Source organism: Chionomys nivalis, chromosome 1, assembly GCF_950005125.1.
Source record: "Chionomys nivalis chromosome 1, mChiNiv1.1, whole genome shotgun sequence".
NCBI lineage: Eukaryota > Metazoa > Chordata > Mammalia > Rodentia > Cricetidae > Chionomys > Chionomys nivalis.
Window position 1 is genome coordinate 119,526,490 of NC_080086.1, and position 17,693 is coordinate 119,544,182.

Consider the following 17,693-nt stretch of genomic DNA (forward strand, 5'->3'; position numbering starts at 1 on the left):
AAAGTATGATTTTTTTGTCTCATCGGGCTTCAGTTGCTAAGAGCATCTTGGAAGGCAGAACCCAGATGACCTAAGACCCCAAAGCTTAAGAAAAATGTCTTACAATGAAGGAGGGACAGCTCCTGACTCATCTGTTTTGTGGTATTTGTATTACTAAGAGAGTTTCCCATCCATTAGTTCTCACATCGGTCTGGGAAACATGGTACCTGCTGGCCTGCTACATCTGTCTGAATAAAGGCTCCAGGAGGCGCAGGCAGACAGTACAAGGCAAGAGATAGGCCTGGGAACCCCGGGTGGTTCACTCCTGGGCCCATTTACCCTAAGACCTCCTATCTTTGAATTCCAGGACACTTTGACATGAAAAGGGAGAAACTGCAAATGCATCCCTGACCAGGAAAGAAACTGAAAACTGGTTACTTAGCAATGAGTGGAATCTCTTCTGGAATAAAGTAAAGGCACAGAAAGGGAGTGAGAGCCACAGGAAGATGAGCTGAGGGTGATTATTTTCTTGTCTCAAGACTGGCAAATGGCCACCGAAACTGTTCTGCTCACTCCTGAGTAAGAAGGACTCAATGTTGACATGCAGAGTTGACCTCCAACGAGGAGGTCATAGCATAGGAGAGATCCTGGCCCAGCCACAAGCATTTCCAACCCAACTGTCCACTTCCCAGCCAGCTACCTGGGCTGAGCATCAGGACAGAGCTGGTGCGAGTGAAATAGTAGAAACAAGATCCCAAGAAGGACCACCATCCTGTGAACTCATTCCTGCTTGCGGGTACATGCACTTCTTTCCAGGGATGTTTGGGGGGACCCATCTGCCACCAGGACGGGATTCTTATCCTAGCACCTCAGGTCCCACAAACTCATTCCTGTTGTTTATGCTCACAGAACTTACTGTCTGAGGCATATTTAATCAGAAGGAAATGCATCTAGAATGTAGCCAGAGAAAAGTCAGGCCCAGCGCTGACTCCTTCCTGTTTCTCACATTTCATCTTTCTACTCCCGTCTGCTCATCCAAAGAACAGGGGAGGAGACATTCCCCCAACTCAACCTGATGTCAACTCTTAGGGTACCATGGTTAGAGTTATGAGGAGGTTGTGAACCAAGTATACAAACACATCGAGGTCCAGAGAGAAGGCCAGTTCCTCTCTACACTCGAAACCGAGAAAATTATGTGGGAGTAACAAACCTCAGCATCACACAGGCCTCCCTTTAGTCCTAGGCTGGAGGGGACAGAAGTGACAAGCACTTCCAGCTAGTGCCCTCAAGAAAGCCTTGTTGCGTGCAAGAACAGCTACCATATCAACAAGGAAGCAGTGTGTGGGGACCACACAACAACAGACATAAGAGGTAACGGGGAAATCTGAGAGTCTCACCCTGGTCACAAGGGGAGGTGGGCGCTGACTTGGATCGATCATCCCCAGATGGAGAGTTTCCAGAAGCCGGCTGTGGCGATTCAGCACCAGCAACGAGCTAGAAAGGACAGAAAATGGGAGAGTCATCAGACAGGAGTCCAAGTAATGTCAAACGTGTCAAGGCACCATGCAGAGAACCGTAAAGGGGGCACAGCAACGTCCATCGAACTAGAGTAGGTGTGTATGGTGTCACGAGCCAATTCAGTGGAAAACAAATGACAGATTTCCCCTGCCTTAATATTCATCTTCTCCAAAACAAGTGGCCTGTTAAGCAAACCCTGATCCATTTATTCTTTCAGTAACACCCCTGCCACACACACACACACACACACACACACACACACACACCTATCTCCCCATCCCTACCCTCACAACTGTCTATACAACACATTCTCACCAACGCAGTCAGTGGGAGACCGACTGCTCTACCACCTGTTTGGTGTTTATGTGCGATCTTATACACCTTTATGTCAATAACAGTGTCTGTGGGTGCACGTTGTGTATGTAGGCTTCTCTACTCGGACAGACTTTCCAGCACTCCCACTGCCCCCAGTGGCCAGAACCAAGTAATACACATGACTGACGTGCAAATATTCTCCATAAATAATCTCCGTAAATATTCTCAGGTGGAGTCAAGCCTCTTGGTTATTTTAATGGAAGATTCCCAGTAACATGTGTTTCCCGGAATAGCGCTGGCACATCCAACTTACATGCCAGTATGGACTTAGAGATCACAGGGGTCTCTGATCCCTCTTCTCTTGGTCTTCCCAAAGATCTTTTTTAGCAAAAGGTCTGAGACCCGTGCAAAGACAGTTTAGCTCCTCACCGAGAATACATCTCCCTCCATCACACAACTGATACCACCTCCTGGCTTTCTCCAGCTTTGTGTCAGGACTGCCATCGCCGTGACTACAGCTGGGTGACAGTCCCCGAGCATGCTCTCTACCCATTGCTACATTTTTCCAGGCCGGCCCCTTTCTCATCAGGAGCCCACAAATGCAAGTCTTCAAATGGAAGGCAATAGACGACAGCACTTGTCACCAGAACCACAGTCTATGTGAAGGCAAATACAGGAAAGGATGTGGGCAGAGCATTTCCATTTAAATTTCTCCTGCCAGGGAAAGCTTGTCCTTCCAGCAGGGGGAAGCCAACCTCCGGAGGACTCTCTTTGGCTTTCATCAGTGGCACACTGGCACCACCGTCCTTACACAGCCTGCCTCTTCAGGAGGCCCTAGCATTATTGGCCACTTTGCTTTGTAACTCCAGTGCCTTGGGGGCACCAAGCAAAACTTGTTTACTTTTTTTCCTAGCAGGATTCATATAACCTTTAGCTCTGTCTACATCTATAGGCCCTGACTTGCAAAAACAACACATTAGAACACCCGGCTATTCCAAGGGGCACGTGGAATGGCATATGCATATATAGGGATTGGGTCTCTAAAGAAAGGTCATGTGTCCTTAAGTATTTCCCAGGTAGCTCTGTGAGAGAGCTGGCACCAACAATGGCTTGCTGTCTGAAGGAACTGACCCTAGTGTGCGAGTGTGTGGGTGTCAAGTGACTTTTCACAGGGGTCGCCTATGATGACAGAAAAGACGTTCTGATTCATAACAATATCCAAATCACAGTTATGAAGTAGCAACAGAAATAATTTTATGGTTGGGGGTCACCACAAGGCGAGAAACGTATTAAAGGGTCACAGCGCTGGGAGAGTTGAGAACCACTGGTCTAAAGTGCCATGGTTTTTCTAGAAGGGACTTCAAGGTTCTCATGTCAAAGCTTGCTTTCTCTGGTGAACTTTTTGCTCTGTTGTGTTACTGAGAATTGAAGCCAGGGTTTTGTGGACACGTAGAAAGCTAAATTACTTAAGTGTCCTCTAACCCACACATAACTCTAGGCTTGCTCTATCTCCCCTCCCCTTTCTCCAATCGTGAGGTATAATGAAACTTCCATGTTACCTGGCATCTTTATTTTGTCTACACACACACACACACACACACACACACACACACACGGTATTATGACTATCTGAAGCCTAAACCTAGGAATCTTACATCCCCCATTACAGAGTACTCTCAGACGCAGGCCCAGAGAAAGCTCCAGAATCAATGGTCCCTACCTTTTTCCTCCTTTGGCCGCTGTTGGTGATCTTATCTGGAGTAACTCCGAGGTCAGCCAGCACTTTGGCAATTCCTCTGGCATCCACTCCGCAGTTGGGAGCCACGTTGGTCTCACATCGACGGTGAACATTCATTTTGCAGACTGTAAGGAAACAGGGAGGACAGACATCCAATATTCATGTCTAAAATGTCACCCTTACCAAATTACAGAAGTAATACATGTTCTTCTAACAGAGGTTGGAAAATGAAGAAAAATAAAAATATACACAGAGAAACCATCACTCATCCCAATTCAGAAAACTACAATCATCTGCCAGCCACCTTGATGAGAAAGTCCGGAAGCCATTTCTAGTTGCCCGCCCCCCACTCCCTTGCAACACACTGTCCCTATATACATGAAATAAAATCAAGCAAAGGTCATATTTGCATTTCCACTGGGGAACAGGATACTGTCTCTGTAAGAACCAACTTCTTTTCACTGACCTAAGCTCGATTCTAGACCCATATGGTATGCCACATATATGGTCTCCACACCACTCTGTTGTGGGTCACAGGATCCAGCGAGCTCCCTGGTAATCATAGGAGACACTCAGCCAACTTCCAACAGGGCCAGAGGAAAATAAACAGCCCTGAAACAGGCCAGAGCAATTCTGCTCATCTTCCCCAGGCCTGCCAGGAGAAGAGACAGCTTGTTTGAGTTTTATTGCTGGGTTTTATCAGATTCTAACTAACCCTGGGGAAACATTAAGTCCAGACCACTGGGCCATCCGATTTTACCTGAGGCCAGAGGAGCTTGGGAGCATTGTGGGGTTTACCCTCCACAGTCACACGCTACCTATGAGACACTGTGTCATGGAGCACTTACTGCAACACCTTTGATCTGGTTATCAAGAGAAGCATTACAGGACATAATGAAACATGCAAAATAGTTTAAAAACATGGAGCGAGGCCGGGCAGTGGTGGCGCATGCCTTTAATCCCAACACTTGGGAGGCAGAAGCAGGCAGATCTCTGTGAGTTCGAGACGAGCCTGGTCTACAAGAGCTAGTTCCAGGACAGGCAGCAAACCCACAGAGAAGCCCTGTCTCGAAAAACCAAAAAATAAATAAATAAAAATAAAAACATGGAGCGACACATCTAGACTTACATGGCAAGGATGTTGGAAATCATGGCTAATAAGCTTTGAGAGAAGCTGAGGCCATAGCTCTATGGTAGGGTGGTTACCTATCTGGCCATGCAGAGCGCTGGGTTCCATCTTGGATGGAGGGAGTGGGGAAGCAGTTTAAAGAGATATGTCTTCTTAAGGTTTTCATTTACCTTCCAAACCAAACTGTGGCTTGGGAAGATGTCTAAAATTCAAACTATGACACAGGGAATGGCAGTGCTTATCTTACTCAATGATGCCCCAAAGCTGCAAAGGAAGTGATGCTGGCTCTTGACAGCTCGCTGTTACAAGGTTCTGTTCTGTTCTGTTAGTAGTTATTGTCATTACCTTTATTGTATCTAATTTATGAATGAAACTCTGTCATAGAGATGCTGTAGGAAGAAACAGCATAATCAACTAGTACCATTTGTGCTCCCTGTATCCACGGGAGCTCTTGGTCACATCACCCACCATGAATTTGTACCTTGTACCACAGATATTAACTTCAGAGACAGAAAATTTTGGAACAAGGAAAGTCATTTTAGTAAATGAGGGGCAGTGCACAGTGACTATAGCTCCCCAGGTAGATAGAATCCCTAATAAGTATGCACCTAGCAAGAGAATATCAAATATAGCCAGTAAGTGAATGAAAAAATCGATGATCCCACTATTATATCTGGAGACTTTAATACTTTACTACCAGAGAAGCACAGGCATGAAGACAGAAAATCATCAAGGATGTAGCTGAATGCTGCAAAGATACCAAATAACCTGGGTATAACTGACTCTATTGACTATTTTACCCAACAGGAAGACACACACTATTCAAGCTCACACGAAACGTTCAATTTACACTCCACATGCTGGACCATAAAATGCCTTAAAACAAACTGTTTTGGAAGGTGTGAATCTGCATCCTGGCCTACAACAGACCAGCAGATGGGGTACACAAGGTTGCAGTTGGGTCCAGGAGCACCTGCATGGGAGACAGCTATTCAAGAGGAGTCACAGAGATGTCAATCACTACACTCCAGCTCTGGGGCGGTAAGCATGCTCTCTGCTAGGCCAGTGAAGCCAGGAGTGGTCCAGCACTACCTGATGGACACCAGATTTTAGGGCCAGGGCTAGACCATGCCTACGATGGGTCTGAGGCTAGAGTTGACGTGGTGGCAGGAGCTTCCACATGTGTACACAGGCAGACACACGCACATACTCATGTACTCATGTACATGCAGCACACACACACATACACACATGTGCACACACACATGCATGCACAGAGAGAGAGAGAGAGAGAGAGAGAGAGAGAGAGAGAGAGAGAGAGAGAGAAAGAGCACTACATTATCCTATTAATATTAAAATAGACAAAATCCAGAACACTGACAGCATCAGATACTGGTGAAGATGTGAGGTATAAAAGCACCCATTCTTTGGTAGTTGAGGGGCAGGGGAGGGTGGCATAGCCATTTTAGCTATTCAGACAGCTCAGCAGCATTTTTGTCGTTTTAGTTTTTTTCCCCAAAACAAAACATCCTGTTTACCATATAATCTAGCAACTACACATCTGGCACTCATTATGAATTGAAATTTTATGTCCATCAAAAAGCTGCTTATGTGTTGTGGAATAATCTTTTTGTACACTCTAAAGATGTATCTTTGGCAAGGTGCCTTCTTATTGGTTTAATAAAAAAGCTGAACAGCCAATAGCTAGGCAGGACTTTCCAGGCACAGAGGATGCTGGGAAGCAGAAGGGCAGGATTGCAAGGAGATGCAGGACTCAGAGGAAGCAGCATAGGCAATCCAGAGCAAAGGTAATGATGTCATGAAGCAGAAAGTAAATTCATAGAAATGGATTAATTTAAATCATAAAAGCTAGTTAGAAACAAGCCTAAGCTATTGACCAAGCTCTCATAATTAATAAAAAATCTCCATGTAATTATTTGGGACCTGGCAGGCAGGACAGAAAAATCTGCCTACACTCTTGGGTGTTTTGGCAGCTGGATTTAGAATCTTCCAGATGTGTATTCCTTTGAGAGGTGCTTCTGAAGGCAGACAAATGGCCTTTGGTATATCTAGACACTCCACTACTGACTGGCCTTAACAAGAAAGACTTCAAACCATGGAGCAACATGGAAAAGAATATTAAACACATTTTACTAAATGAAAGCATTGAGCTGAAAGGCTGTACTGCATCGGGGGTACCGCTCCACAAAAGGCAAAACTATAGGAGTAACACAAGGGCTAATGGGAAAGGAAGCTGAGCAGACACAGAGGACTCCAGGGTAGTGATGTCTTTCTCGTCTCTTATGCTACCACACTGCATTCTTGTCACTTTGTGTTTGTCCAGTCTTACAGATGTTCCCGTGCTCACCCTAAGCCCTGATGTAAACTGTGGACTTTACATGATAATGACATGTTGGTGTATGTTCGCCAGTGCTCACTAATGGCCCATTCTGGTGTGGAGCACTTGCAGTGGGCCTGTGCATATGTGGGGCCTGAACATGTGCAGAGACAAGGTTCTATGAGGATCTCAACACGTCTGTTCAGGTTCACGCTGAAACGCAGACTTCCTTAAAAATCCCAGGTCTGCAAAGCAATTAAAAATAAAGTGTTTCGAGAATGAAATCAAGCAGGTGGAGCCAGGGCCTCCTGCTTGCCCCAGAGCGTGATCACTGGCCTAGAGTAGGCACTGCACAGAATCTCTGGGTGAACAGATGTCCCAAGAAGAAGACAGTGTGGTGCATGTGGTGGAGGAGGAAGAGAAGCCTACCATGGCCCTTTGATCTGGACCAGATAGCATCCTCAGGTGGATCACACAGTCCAGGCCACAGCATGTTGCTCTGCTTGGCTTTCCACCCCTTGCCCCTCAGCAACATTCAGCAACATTTACCTTTCTCTGTTGGGACCCCACTCCCTTGCCCCAAAGCAACTAACTTGTTCAGCAGTTTAACCACTGGCGCCCTCTGGTGTTAAAATACCAGCTCAGTCCTTCCCCAGGGTGGACTTGCGTATGCAGGTTATTGAACTGGAGCTTGTAAAAGAGACTTTGTTTTTTGTTTTTTTGACAAAATATCCAGTCACATGTCAGTCAACTCTGACAGCTTAAGGAAGTGGAAGAGAAAGGACTTTGAAAAGCCTAGTGCCCAGAATAAAGCTGCGTAGGCATGGGGGTACTGGTGACAGATATCCACAGTGGGAACATGTGGGGCGGAGGGGGGGGGATCCTGAAGACAGGAATGACACCAGGAGGTAGCAGAACAAAAACTGGAGTGGATGTCCCAGCTTGGAACAAAAGAAACCCAAGTTACATTCACATAAAGTGATTGAGCCACCTATATCACATGTGTGCGTGCGTACACACACACACACACATACACACACACGGGCATCAGTGTGGGGGAGGGTGTTGGGGGCACTATGAGGAAACACCAAACAATACCATAGCCCCAAACTCCTCCCAACTCAACCCTGAACTACCTGGAACATTCATTTGCATTGACTTCTTAGAGATGAAATATGCCAAAAAGAGCCACTCTGCCCAGGTTGGGCTCTTATCTGTCTATTTTAAAAAGCCACTGTTGTCCTGAGACCTAGCTTCCATCCCTGCTGCTCAGAAGCAGGGCCATCCCAGGCTGGCCTGGAATTTGGGCACACAGATCCACGTGCATCCTTTGCATTATGCTCTACAATTTGGGGGGGGGGTTCTTTCTGTTTTCACCTTTTCCCAAGCTGATATTAAACATAGGCTCGCAATTAGAAGGGGCAGACTAGTAAATATTCTTTAGGAGCAAGCTGACCTCCTGGGGTTGGTGATTAGACCTGCCCCACAGCGCTTTCTGTGGGGGTGATTTAGCTATGGAAGGTAAGCACAAATGCACACAGATGACTTGGGGAGACCCAAGACAAATGTTTTAATAGCAGTTAAGTCTCCGGTGAATGTATAAAGACAACACAGAGCACACTATGTTCTATATAAGCATTTTCTCTTAAGTCTGCATGAATCGCTCACAGAAAGGACATATCTTTCTATTACCAGTGTGCACTTAATTCTAAAAACAAAAATGAAGAAAAGGTTATGGACAAAGGGTCCAGATGCTAAAACAATAGCAAAGGCCTGAAGTTTGAAACTGGTGAAAGTTCTTTTATGCTTTTAAATATCCTAAGCACTTTTGTATAAAAGGAAAGCAGAGGTGGGCATGGTGGCACATGCTTAACACTCAGGAGCTGAGGCAGGAGGATTGCAAGTTCCAGGCTAGACTGAGCAGCTACTGAGACCTTGTCTCAGAAAAATGTGGAGAAGGGAGAAGAGGGAGAGGGGCAGGAGAAAGAGGAGGAGAGATGATCTGTCTACCTGCTTGGCTCTGCAGAGCTGTCCTCTGAAGCATGTGGCTGTGTTTACTCTTTCTGTTACATGCAAAAGGCAAGATAGATGGTGACCTGCATATGGTCCCCCAAGCAGGCAGTAACCAAACCAGGACCATGAGGACCTCTCTCAGCCCATAGCCCAGCACAGTCTCTACAAACCATAGCTTCACTAGAATTCTGTTACTCTCTATCGCCCCCTGCATATACCATGAGCCTTAATCCAGGCAAACAGCCTGGGACCAAAGCAGTTACTAAAATTTAGCTCAGTGGTAGAGCAAGCGCTTGCCTAGCAAGGGCAAGGCCTTGGGTTCAGTCTTAAGCTTCCGGGGTGGGAGAAGGGGAGACAAAATAAGATGGATCTCAGAGAGAGGCTGGGGCCCGGTGAGAATCTCCAAGCTAGGCCTTCACAAAGCACATATTCCTAGTGCCTCGGTACACAGCTATGATGTAGTGAGAGCACCGGGCTTTCGCAGAGCCCTGCAGGCCAGACTGCAGCCCATGAAGGAGATCTGGCTTCACCGGTAAACTGTTTCTTGGTGTCTTCTGACTTCAGAGGTGGCTATGCTGAAGTGGGGGTGCTCAGGCAGAAGGAAAATGGGGACTGGACGGGTTTAAGTGGCCCACAGCAGGTTATACACGAGTAGTAACCGGATCCTTGGCAGCCCATTTCTAGGCTGCTGATAATGGTTGCTGGGGTCTGGGGAGCAGGAGTGAGAGCCAAGGGCCCCAGACTCGGCTCAGTCTGGAATGGCAGGCGATGAAATGAATGGACCCTTCCATCTGCCTGCTTAGAGCTGGCATTTTCCTGTCCTCACTTGGAGGGGCCCAACTGCCCAGTAATTGTGTGAACCTGGTCCCTCTGTGGTAAGGGCAGGGAAAGGACAATCCAAAGGCCAGAGGGCAGCCCCTGGCAGGTTTCTGGCTGTAAGCCCCGGGGTTCACTGCGCAAAAGTCAGTTCTCTGCTTCTTTGTCATTCAACAGCAGCAGAGCTACATAATGCATAGCATTCCCTTCATGTTTGACCACACACAGCATAGACAACGGGGGTCCTGGGAGGTGACGTCACATAGGCTCATCACAACCACTGCAGTCTGCTAGTATGTTCAGTGATGTCTGCACAACAGCAACATGGCCTCTTCATAACATTCTTAGCCAAATCGCTGCCACTAAGTGATGCGAGATATAACTGTACTCTCCCCTCACCCTAAACTGCAAGAGCAAATGTGCAATGCTTGCACTCATGTGGCTCAGGTCATTTCAAGTTAAAGGCACAGTGTGACCTGGGCAATGGCATGGATCTGTCTGTTTAGACTCAAGTTCTTAAAAAAACTGTTTTACTGAAAACACTAGAACCGATTCCAGGAGTAGGAGTGGCACCAAAGCAGAGTCCACAGAGCCACAGATGGACCATATGTAGCAGAGGAGGTGAGCTCTAGCCTAGGATGGCCCACCAGCATGCCTACAATGGTGAGAATCTGGGGAGCCTACTGAGCAGGAGAGCAGGGCAAAGCCATGACCAGAGCATGAAGCAGGACCAAGCTGCTGTGGATTATTAGTTTAACTATGGAAAGATGTGTGCTATTTGCTTACCTTGCCTGCTCAAGGCACCTGATTGGCCTAATAAAAAGCTAACTGGCCAATAGCTAGGCAGAAGGTATAGTGGGAACTTCTGGGCAGACAGAGTAAGTAGGAGGCTCTTACTAAGGCTCAACAGAGATAGAAGGTGAGAGAGAGAGAGAGAGAGAGAGAGAGCAGGGGCTAGACATACAGACAGACATGGAGGAAGCAGAAAAGCAGGGCATACAGAATGAAAGTAAAAACCCCTGAGGCAAAATATAGATGAACAGAAACAGGTTATATTAAGTTATAAGAGCCAGTGGGACAAGCTTAAGCTAAAGACCAAGCTTTCATAATTAGTTTCTGTGTCTTTATTTGGGAGCTGGCTGGTGGCCCAAAGAAAATTCGAACTACACCAGGCTCCATGGGGACCCACATGGGCCACTGGTATATGAATTGTCTCCTCAGCCTCTCAATGATCACCTTCTCCCTGTCTGTAGAACATTCTGAAAACACTGCCTCTCCATCCTCACTCTGGCCTAGTGCACTTGAGATGCATTCCAGTGTCCCTCCTCTGTAGCCAAGGGCCTTCTCATTAGGAGCTCATGTTTCATGCCTTACTTTAGATAGAATCTTAAGGGCATTCATTTTCATTCTCCCTGCTTTCTCCTAGTGTGTGTGGGGTGTGTACCTCCCTCCAATCCTTGCCCCCCTCCATATGGTTCTTCCTTCCTGTTGCCTTTGCAGGCTTATGCTAGAATCTACCACCCCAGGCCATGAAGGCATCCTTAACTCTTCTCTCTTCACATGAGGTCCTTAGCCAGAGGGTAACATTTCTATAGCTACTCTACTGATCATTGAAAATGTGAAGCCAGCCCCTTCTCACTCACTGGGCTCAACGAGAATGGCCAGCAAAGAGACGGCTCCATGTTCCAGGGGAATGTTCCTCAGGACCTCCTATCCGCAGGTCAAATTTATCATTTTGTTCCAACCCTGACGTCCCTCCCACACTCCCATTCTAGAGACTGTTCCATCATTCTCCCTGCTCTAGTCACACTAGACATGAATTAGTCCTTTAATATCTTTCTGCTGCAACCATGATTCACAATGTCCATAATGTCAGTAAAAATCCCTTCAGTGATCGGTGTGTCCATATCTTGCTTATTTCTTTATACTATACTTAAAAAATGGTTATTATTTATTAATATAATCATGACAAAAAATAAAACCTAATTTAAAAATACTCTCCATGAAAACATCTTGCTTATTCATGGTTGTTTAACACTGTGGGCACAGTGGACCATACAGAACTGGACCCTTTATTCAGGTTCTTTGACTATGTCCCCACTTCTCACACTCACGAGTTATCACTGGGGCCACCCAGCACACTCTATGGAACAGTTTGCAGGTGGCATAGAACAGAGAGAGAAATTTGAGATGCAAGGGTCAAGCCCCACTTGTGTTAATAAGCTGTGGGCTATATACAGGTCACTTCACTTCTGAGGCTCAGTTTCTGCCATGGGACTGTGGCCATCTATGTACAGCCAGGGGGAATCAGTAAGACATCTTAGGTGACAATGCCCTAGCATGATTTTCTCCAAGAGTCAGCTCGGAAGCAAGGCTGGAGAGAGACAACCACCATCTCATACCTATTCCTTCAATAATCCAACCCTAAAAATACGCCCTCCCTGCTGGCCCACTGCCTCTTTGCTTTAAATCTTCATTTTGTTTTCCCGAGTTTCTGGCCCCTTGACGAGGCACAGCTGCATCTTCCTCGCCAGGTTTCCTCCACACTCATGGGCACTCTCTTCAAAGAGAGGTCTTCAAAGGTACCCAGTCAGGGGACGATGGCTTATCAAGGGTTAATGCTACAGGCAAATCTGAAACCCACTTTCGAAAGCCATGCTATACGGACAGAATGCTTTTACAAAAGGAGAGAGGAGGGAGGCACACGGGTATTGGGCTGAGGGGTCAGGAGATCGAGACTCACCTTTACACTGCAAGCCCTGCCGCAAGAGGCCCCAGAGCAGGGACCCACAGTGGTCACAGAACGTGGGGACCTTGTAGTTGTGGATCCCGAACTTGTGGGGCATGTTGACACTGAACCGTTGGGAGCCCACCTGCAGGACAGGAAGACAGAGCATCAGCACCCAGGAAGACACGGCATCGCCATCCAGCTCCTCTAGAAAGCTGACTGTTCCCTGGATTCCTGGATGGATTCTTAGAGAATCCCATCCTCCGAAGGCACACATCATTGCAGGCCCCTGAAGGGAACCTCTCCTCCAGCCCAGCTTTCTCTTTCATAGTTGTCCTAATTCACAGACAAGAGGAGACTGCTTCCCAAGCATGCCCCTCCATGACAGTAGGCTTCTGCACAACCGTAGCACACAGTTAGCAGTGACCACCTTACACCGAAGTCACTCACAAGACGTCAGTGTGTGCTTTCAGCTCTGGTTGTGCACAGAGGCCTAGCTGGGAGGAGAGAAGCTCCCAGCAGCTGATGAGGGGACCGAGGAGCCCATAGAGTAGCACGGGACAGCAACACAGTATGGAAGATGAAGACAGTTATCAGAGTGACGACCACTGGTGGGCACCATTGCCTTAAACTCTACTACCACAGCTTGGGGTGGGCTCCTGCTTCCTCAGCGTCACTGACAAGGAAACGAAAGCAGTGTGGGAGTCAGGAAGATGGCCTACAAATCCACCAGATGCAAAGCAGGCTCCTGTCCCCACATGTCCGACTTCACAGCTCGGGGCTCGTGTCTGCTCTGCTGCTATTTGCTCGTTACTGAAAGGTGAAGGTCAGGACAGACAGGGAGGACGCAGGAAGAAACTTAGGTGTCTAGGATGTGGGCTGAGCTCCTCCAGCAAACCTCTAGTGTGGTCTCATTCTGATTTCCTGCAACCTCGGGTTTCTGACCTGATGCCACAGGAGAGCGGGGTCAGTGAAACAATGAAGGGGAAGAGATGGGGACATGAAGGATTCCACAGAGCCACGAGTCACCAGCCGGTGCAGTCTACTCTCCTGGGTCTTCTCAGGACCTTTGAGAGCTACTCCTTGCCATCTGGTGAAGCAGCCACACGAACCCGCCCCTTCCCAGTCAGGGCAGGAAGCCATGAGAGGAAGACGCCAATGACTCTACGGTCAGGGAGGGGGTGTGTACAGTGTATCTTCGATTGCCAGCTGAATGTGGCACAGAAAGGCCCCCTTGGAGGACTCGGGAGTAATGCACGCTGGGTGCAGACCCTGATTAGGGTGTGAAGCCATGACTATGGGTCCTTGTCACTCAGCTCCCAGAAACAGCCAGTCCTCCCATGGTACCAGAATGCTACTGTATCTCCTCCATACACGGGCATCCATTAGAATCCCATCAGAGTACAAATTCTCCAGGTATAGCGAGAATAGTTGTGCCCACCACCTTAGATTTATCAGAGTGTCAAGTGTCAACCATGCACCTTCCTTTCTGACTCCTAAGGTTGGATGAGGTCACTGTGCCCACTCTAGTCCTATAGTTCTGAAGACATGGTAGACATGTAATAAGAAGAGAAGCCAGCCCACCAGGAATAATTTAATAAATATATGAATGACAGACTAAGGTAGAAAGGTACAAAGGCTTGGCCCACGTGATCAGGAGGCCCTTATGGGGTTGGAGACAGATGTATGAATTTCAGTTGGGATCAACATAGACTCCAGGCAGCTTGAGAGATGGCTCAGAGTTTACAATCACTGGTTGCTCTTCCAGAGGTTCAGAGTTCAATTCCCAGCATCCACATGATGGCTCACAGTCATATACAATGAGATCTGATGTCCTCTTCTGGCATGGAGCACCATATATATAAACTAAAATAAATCTTAAAAACATATTTTTAAAAAATCCCAGTGACTCCAAGGTATTAGAGAACAGTGAGAAGACAATGGGAGATACATCATCATACCAGAGTCCTAAGGAGGAGCAAACACGAAGACAGCACACACGCAAGTGAACACATTCATGTGGGTATCAGCACACATATATACACTCCTACTGTGGAGTGCACATGGGCAAAACTCTCAGAGAAAACAGAGGAGGAAGAACAGGGCAGGGAGAGAATTGCAAGATGAAAGGAAATGAAAGGAGGGTTGACACGAAGACAGGGTATTATTCTTGCCTCCTGCAACAAAGGGGTATGTAGACTGTCAGGCATGACACGTGACTGGCCAAGTGCTCATGATGGCAAAGGAAATGTCCAAGAAGCCCATCATCAGAGCTGATTAGTTTTCCTTTGAGATAGAGTCTTTCTATGTGGCCCAAGCTGACTTCAAGCTTGCTATTAAGGTAGGAGCCCTTTTTAGTAGACATTTCCCAAATGCTGGGGCTGCAAGTGTTTGTGGTGTGTGCAGATGCAGTGCATTCGTTACACTGCAAACAGTGACTCAGAGGAACGGACTCAAAGACTAGACACCCAACGAAAAGGTACTCAGTGACCTCTGCCAATGTGATGGGGAGAACCGGATGGGTAATCCACTCCACCATACTAAGTAGCCCCACTCGAGATCCTGGCCATTTGTCTCCGGGGATGCAGGCCACAATTAGGGGCATGCATCACTGGGGATATGACTGCTATATCTGCCAGCAAAGACAGAAGGAAATCTGACAGGGGCCAGATTAAGTGGGAACTGTGTGTTTCCCATCTTATCTTGCTACTGTACAAATCCCAGAGTCTTATGAGATATTTCCCTTTCAGAAAGTGAGGAAAAGCTTCAGAAACCTGAGGTTCCCAGGCGATCAGACCTGTGAGAACCACGAAGTCTGGGCATATGAGCTCTTTGCTTCTACTGGACTGGGCACAATGCCTGCCACAAAGGAAGTGCCCAGTAAATAGTCAACGGAATGTTCATAGGAAGGAAGTGGAGCAGTAAATGCCCTATCTCCCTCCCCATCGTCTTGTAAAAGTAATGCAGTAACAATGTCCTGTAGGTTATCGTCCTAGGTCAGCAGTCAGGAGAGCCAGCTGCCGGGTGGTACGTTATTTTTCCTTCCTTGGGACAGGGTCACATGTCTCTCAGGTTGACCTTGAACTCGCTATGAAACCAAGAATAACCCTGAACTTTGTCCTCTTGCCTCCATCTTCCTAGTGCTGGGATTACAGGTGCGCACCACCATGCTTGGTTTCTAGTACCAGGGATTGAACCTAGGGCCTTCTGCATGCTAGACAAACTCTCTACCAACTTAGTTGTAGTCCAGGCACTGGTTTCCACATTCAACTAGGACAACAGACGCCCCTATAAACAGCTGTGGCGATTAGGCTTCAGTTTACCCTCAGAGCACAGGTGGCCCCACCTAAGCCTTGCACCTGGCTGCTTTCAGAGACAAGCACAAAGCAAGAGGAGACCCAAAGATGAGAAATGTCTCAGATGCAAAGCTCCGTATCTGCCTGACCACTTTCAGGAAGTGGACAGAAGGACGGTGTAGGTCACTTCGGGGAACTCAGATTCTAAGCTTCCTTCACTTTAACCCCAGTGGCCAGTACTCCCAGGGTTCCCCGGCCTGGGTGCAGGACCACGATTGTGCAATAGTCATTGCAGCTGGAACTGAGAGCTTACCTCTGAAATTCAGCCCGGACACTGTCACTTCCTTCTCACATCCCGCCTGCCATCTCCCCTCAGCAGGGTCTTCTGGCCTACCAGTGGTACCACTATCTTGATTCTTAGAGGAAACCAGGCTCCTTTGTGGAATTTCACATCCTTGTAGTGGTGGGAATTCCCTTAAAGCCAGTCTGACACTGACTTCTAAGCTTGAAAGACAGGGAGTCAAGGCTCAAACTCTAAGACAGGACACGGCTCTTTCTCATTGTAGCTATGTGTCCTGGGCAAATTTTGTGGCCACTTTGCTGTTCCTTGTCTCTCTGTGCTAAGATGAAGACAGTAATATCTAGTCCTCCTTAAAGTTACTATGGGGTGAAATAACATGTTGAAGTGCTTCTGAGTCAGGCTGAGTAAGTACTCAGTGACGTCATCTAGTCTCTCTAAGCCCTCCTCGGGCTGTTCAAGCCTCTCTGTTTCTGACCTCACTAGGGGATGGCTCCTGCTGTGTGTTGATCCCATTTGCTTATCACCTGCACATGGACACATCACTGTGCCATTTCAGGGTTCCAGTGAGACAATGAAACAAGACTCCACATCTCAAAGCCAGACATTGTGGCACACACCTTTAACCCCGGCACTCTGGAGGCAGAGGCAGGTCAATTTCTGTGAGTTAGAGACCAGGCTAGTCTATATAGTGAGTTCCCAGACAGCCGGAGCTACATAGTAAGACCTTGTCTTGAAAATACATTAATAAATAAATAAATGGATAAATAAAATATGGATCTCCACATTTCACTCATGGTCTGCAGCTCTGGGCTCCTAGTTCACTCTGGTAAAACTAACTTAGAGCTGTGTTCATTCAAGAGGCGGTGCTTCAAGCCAGCAGGCAATGGTCACCTTTCATTTCTGTTCCATACAAGAAGGACAACTGCAGGATCTCAGAGTGCTAAGGTTCCCTTGCAAATCAGGGGCAGAGAAGGGAGAGGCTGGTACAGAAGAAAGCACAGAATTCCAGTGTTGTAAATATTTACCTCGTCAGGGGTTTCCTGTTTCTTTAGGCCAGCACACTTGGTAATAATGAGCTCATGACATCGCTTGTGGACGACGCAAGTGCAAACTGCAGATGAGAAAAACATAAGCCCTGAGTGAGGAAGCGAGATTCCACCCGAGATTTAATCAGGTCTCGGCGGAGACATGATCAGAGCTGTGCCCCTTCAGACAATGTCCTAATCTAATCTAATCCCCTCATCAAGCCTTTAATGCAGTGTTTCAAACACTCTGCACCAGTACTCTGGGGCTTCCTAAACATCCCGCAGAAGGACGAAAGCTATGGTTGACGGGCGCTGCTCAGTTTCCCTGCTGCCATCCGCCGAGGTCAGCGACCATCCAGCTCTCCACGGAGTCCTCTCTATTAAAGGTTCTGTACTGCTCCTCATTTTCCACTCAGGACCATGTCACAAGGACTTTTCATTTGGGGTCAGGACTGGAACATTTAACACAGGAGTTCTTGGGCTTAAAAAAAAAATCT

At 47.4% G+C, this 17,693-nt stretch overlaps 1 protein-coding gene across 1 annotated transcript in view; it reads right to left on the reverse strand.

Annotated features, from left to right (window-relative positions):
* Window positions 1-17,693, reverse strand: part of Prkce (protein kinase C epsilon) — a 514,529-nt gene that overhangs the window by 177,342 nt on the left and 319,494 nt on the right. Inside the window, exons 6-9 of the mRNA XM_057762421.1 lie at window positions 17,197-17,282; window positions 12,590-12,719; window positions 3,533-3,675; window positions 1,377-1,473 (exon numbers count right to left, since the gene is read on the reverse strand). Of these exons, the coding sequence (XP_057618404.1) occupies window positions 1,377-1,473; window positions 3,533-3,675; window positions 12,590-12,719; window positions 17,197-17,282 (456 nt within the window). The remainder of the gene's footprint in view (window positions 1-1,376; window positions 1,474-3,532; window positions 3,676-12,589; window positions 12,720-17,196; window positions 17,283-17,693) is intronic.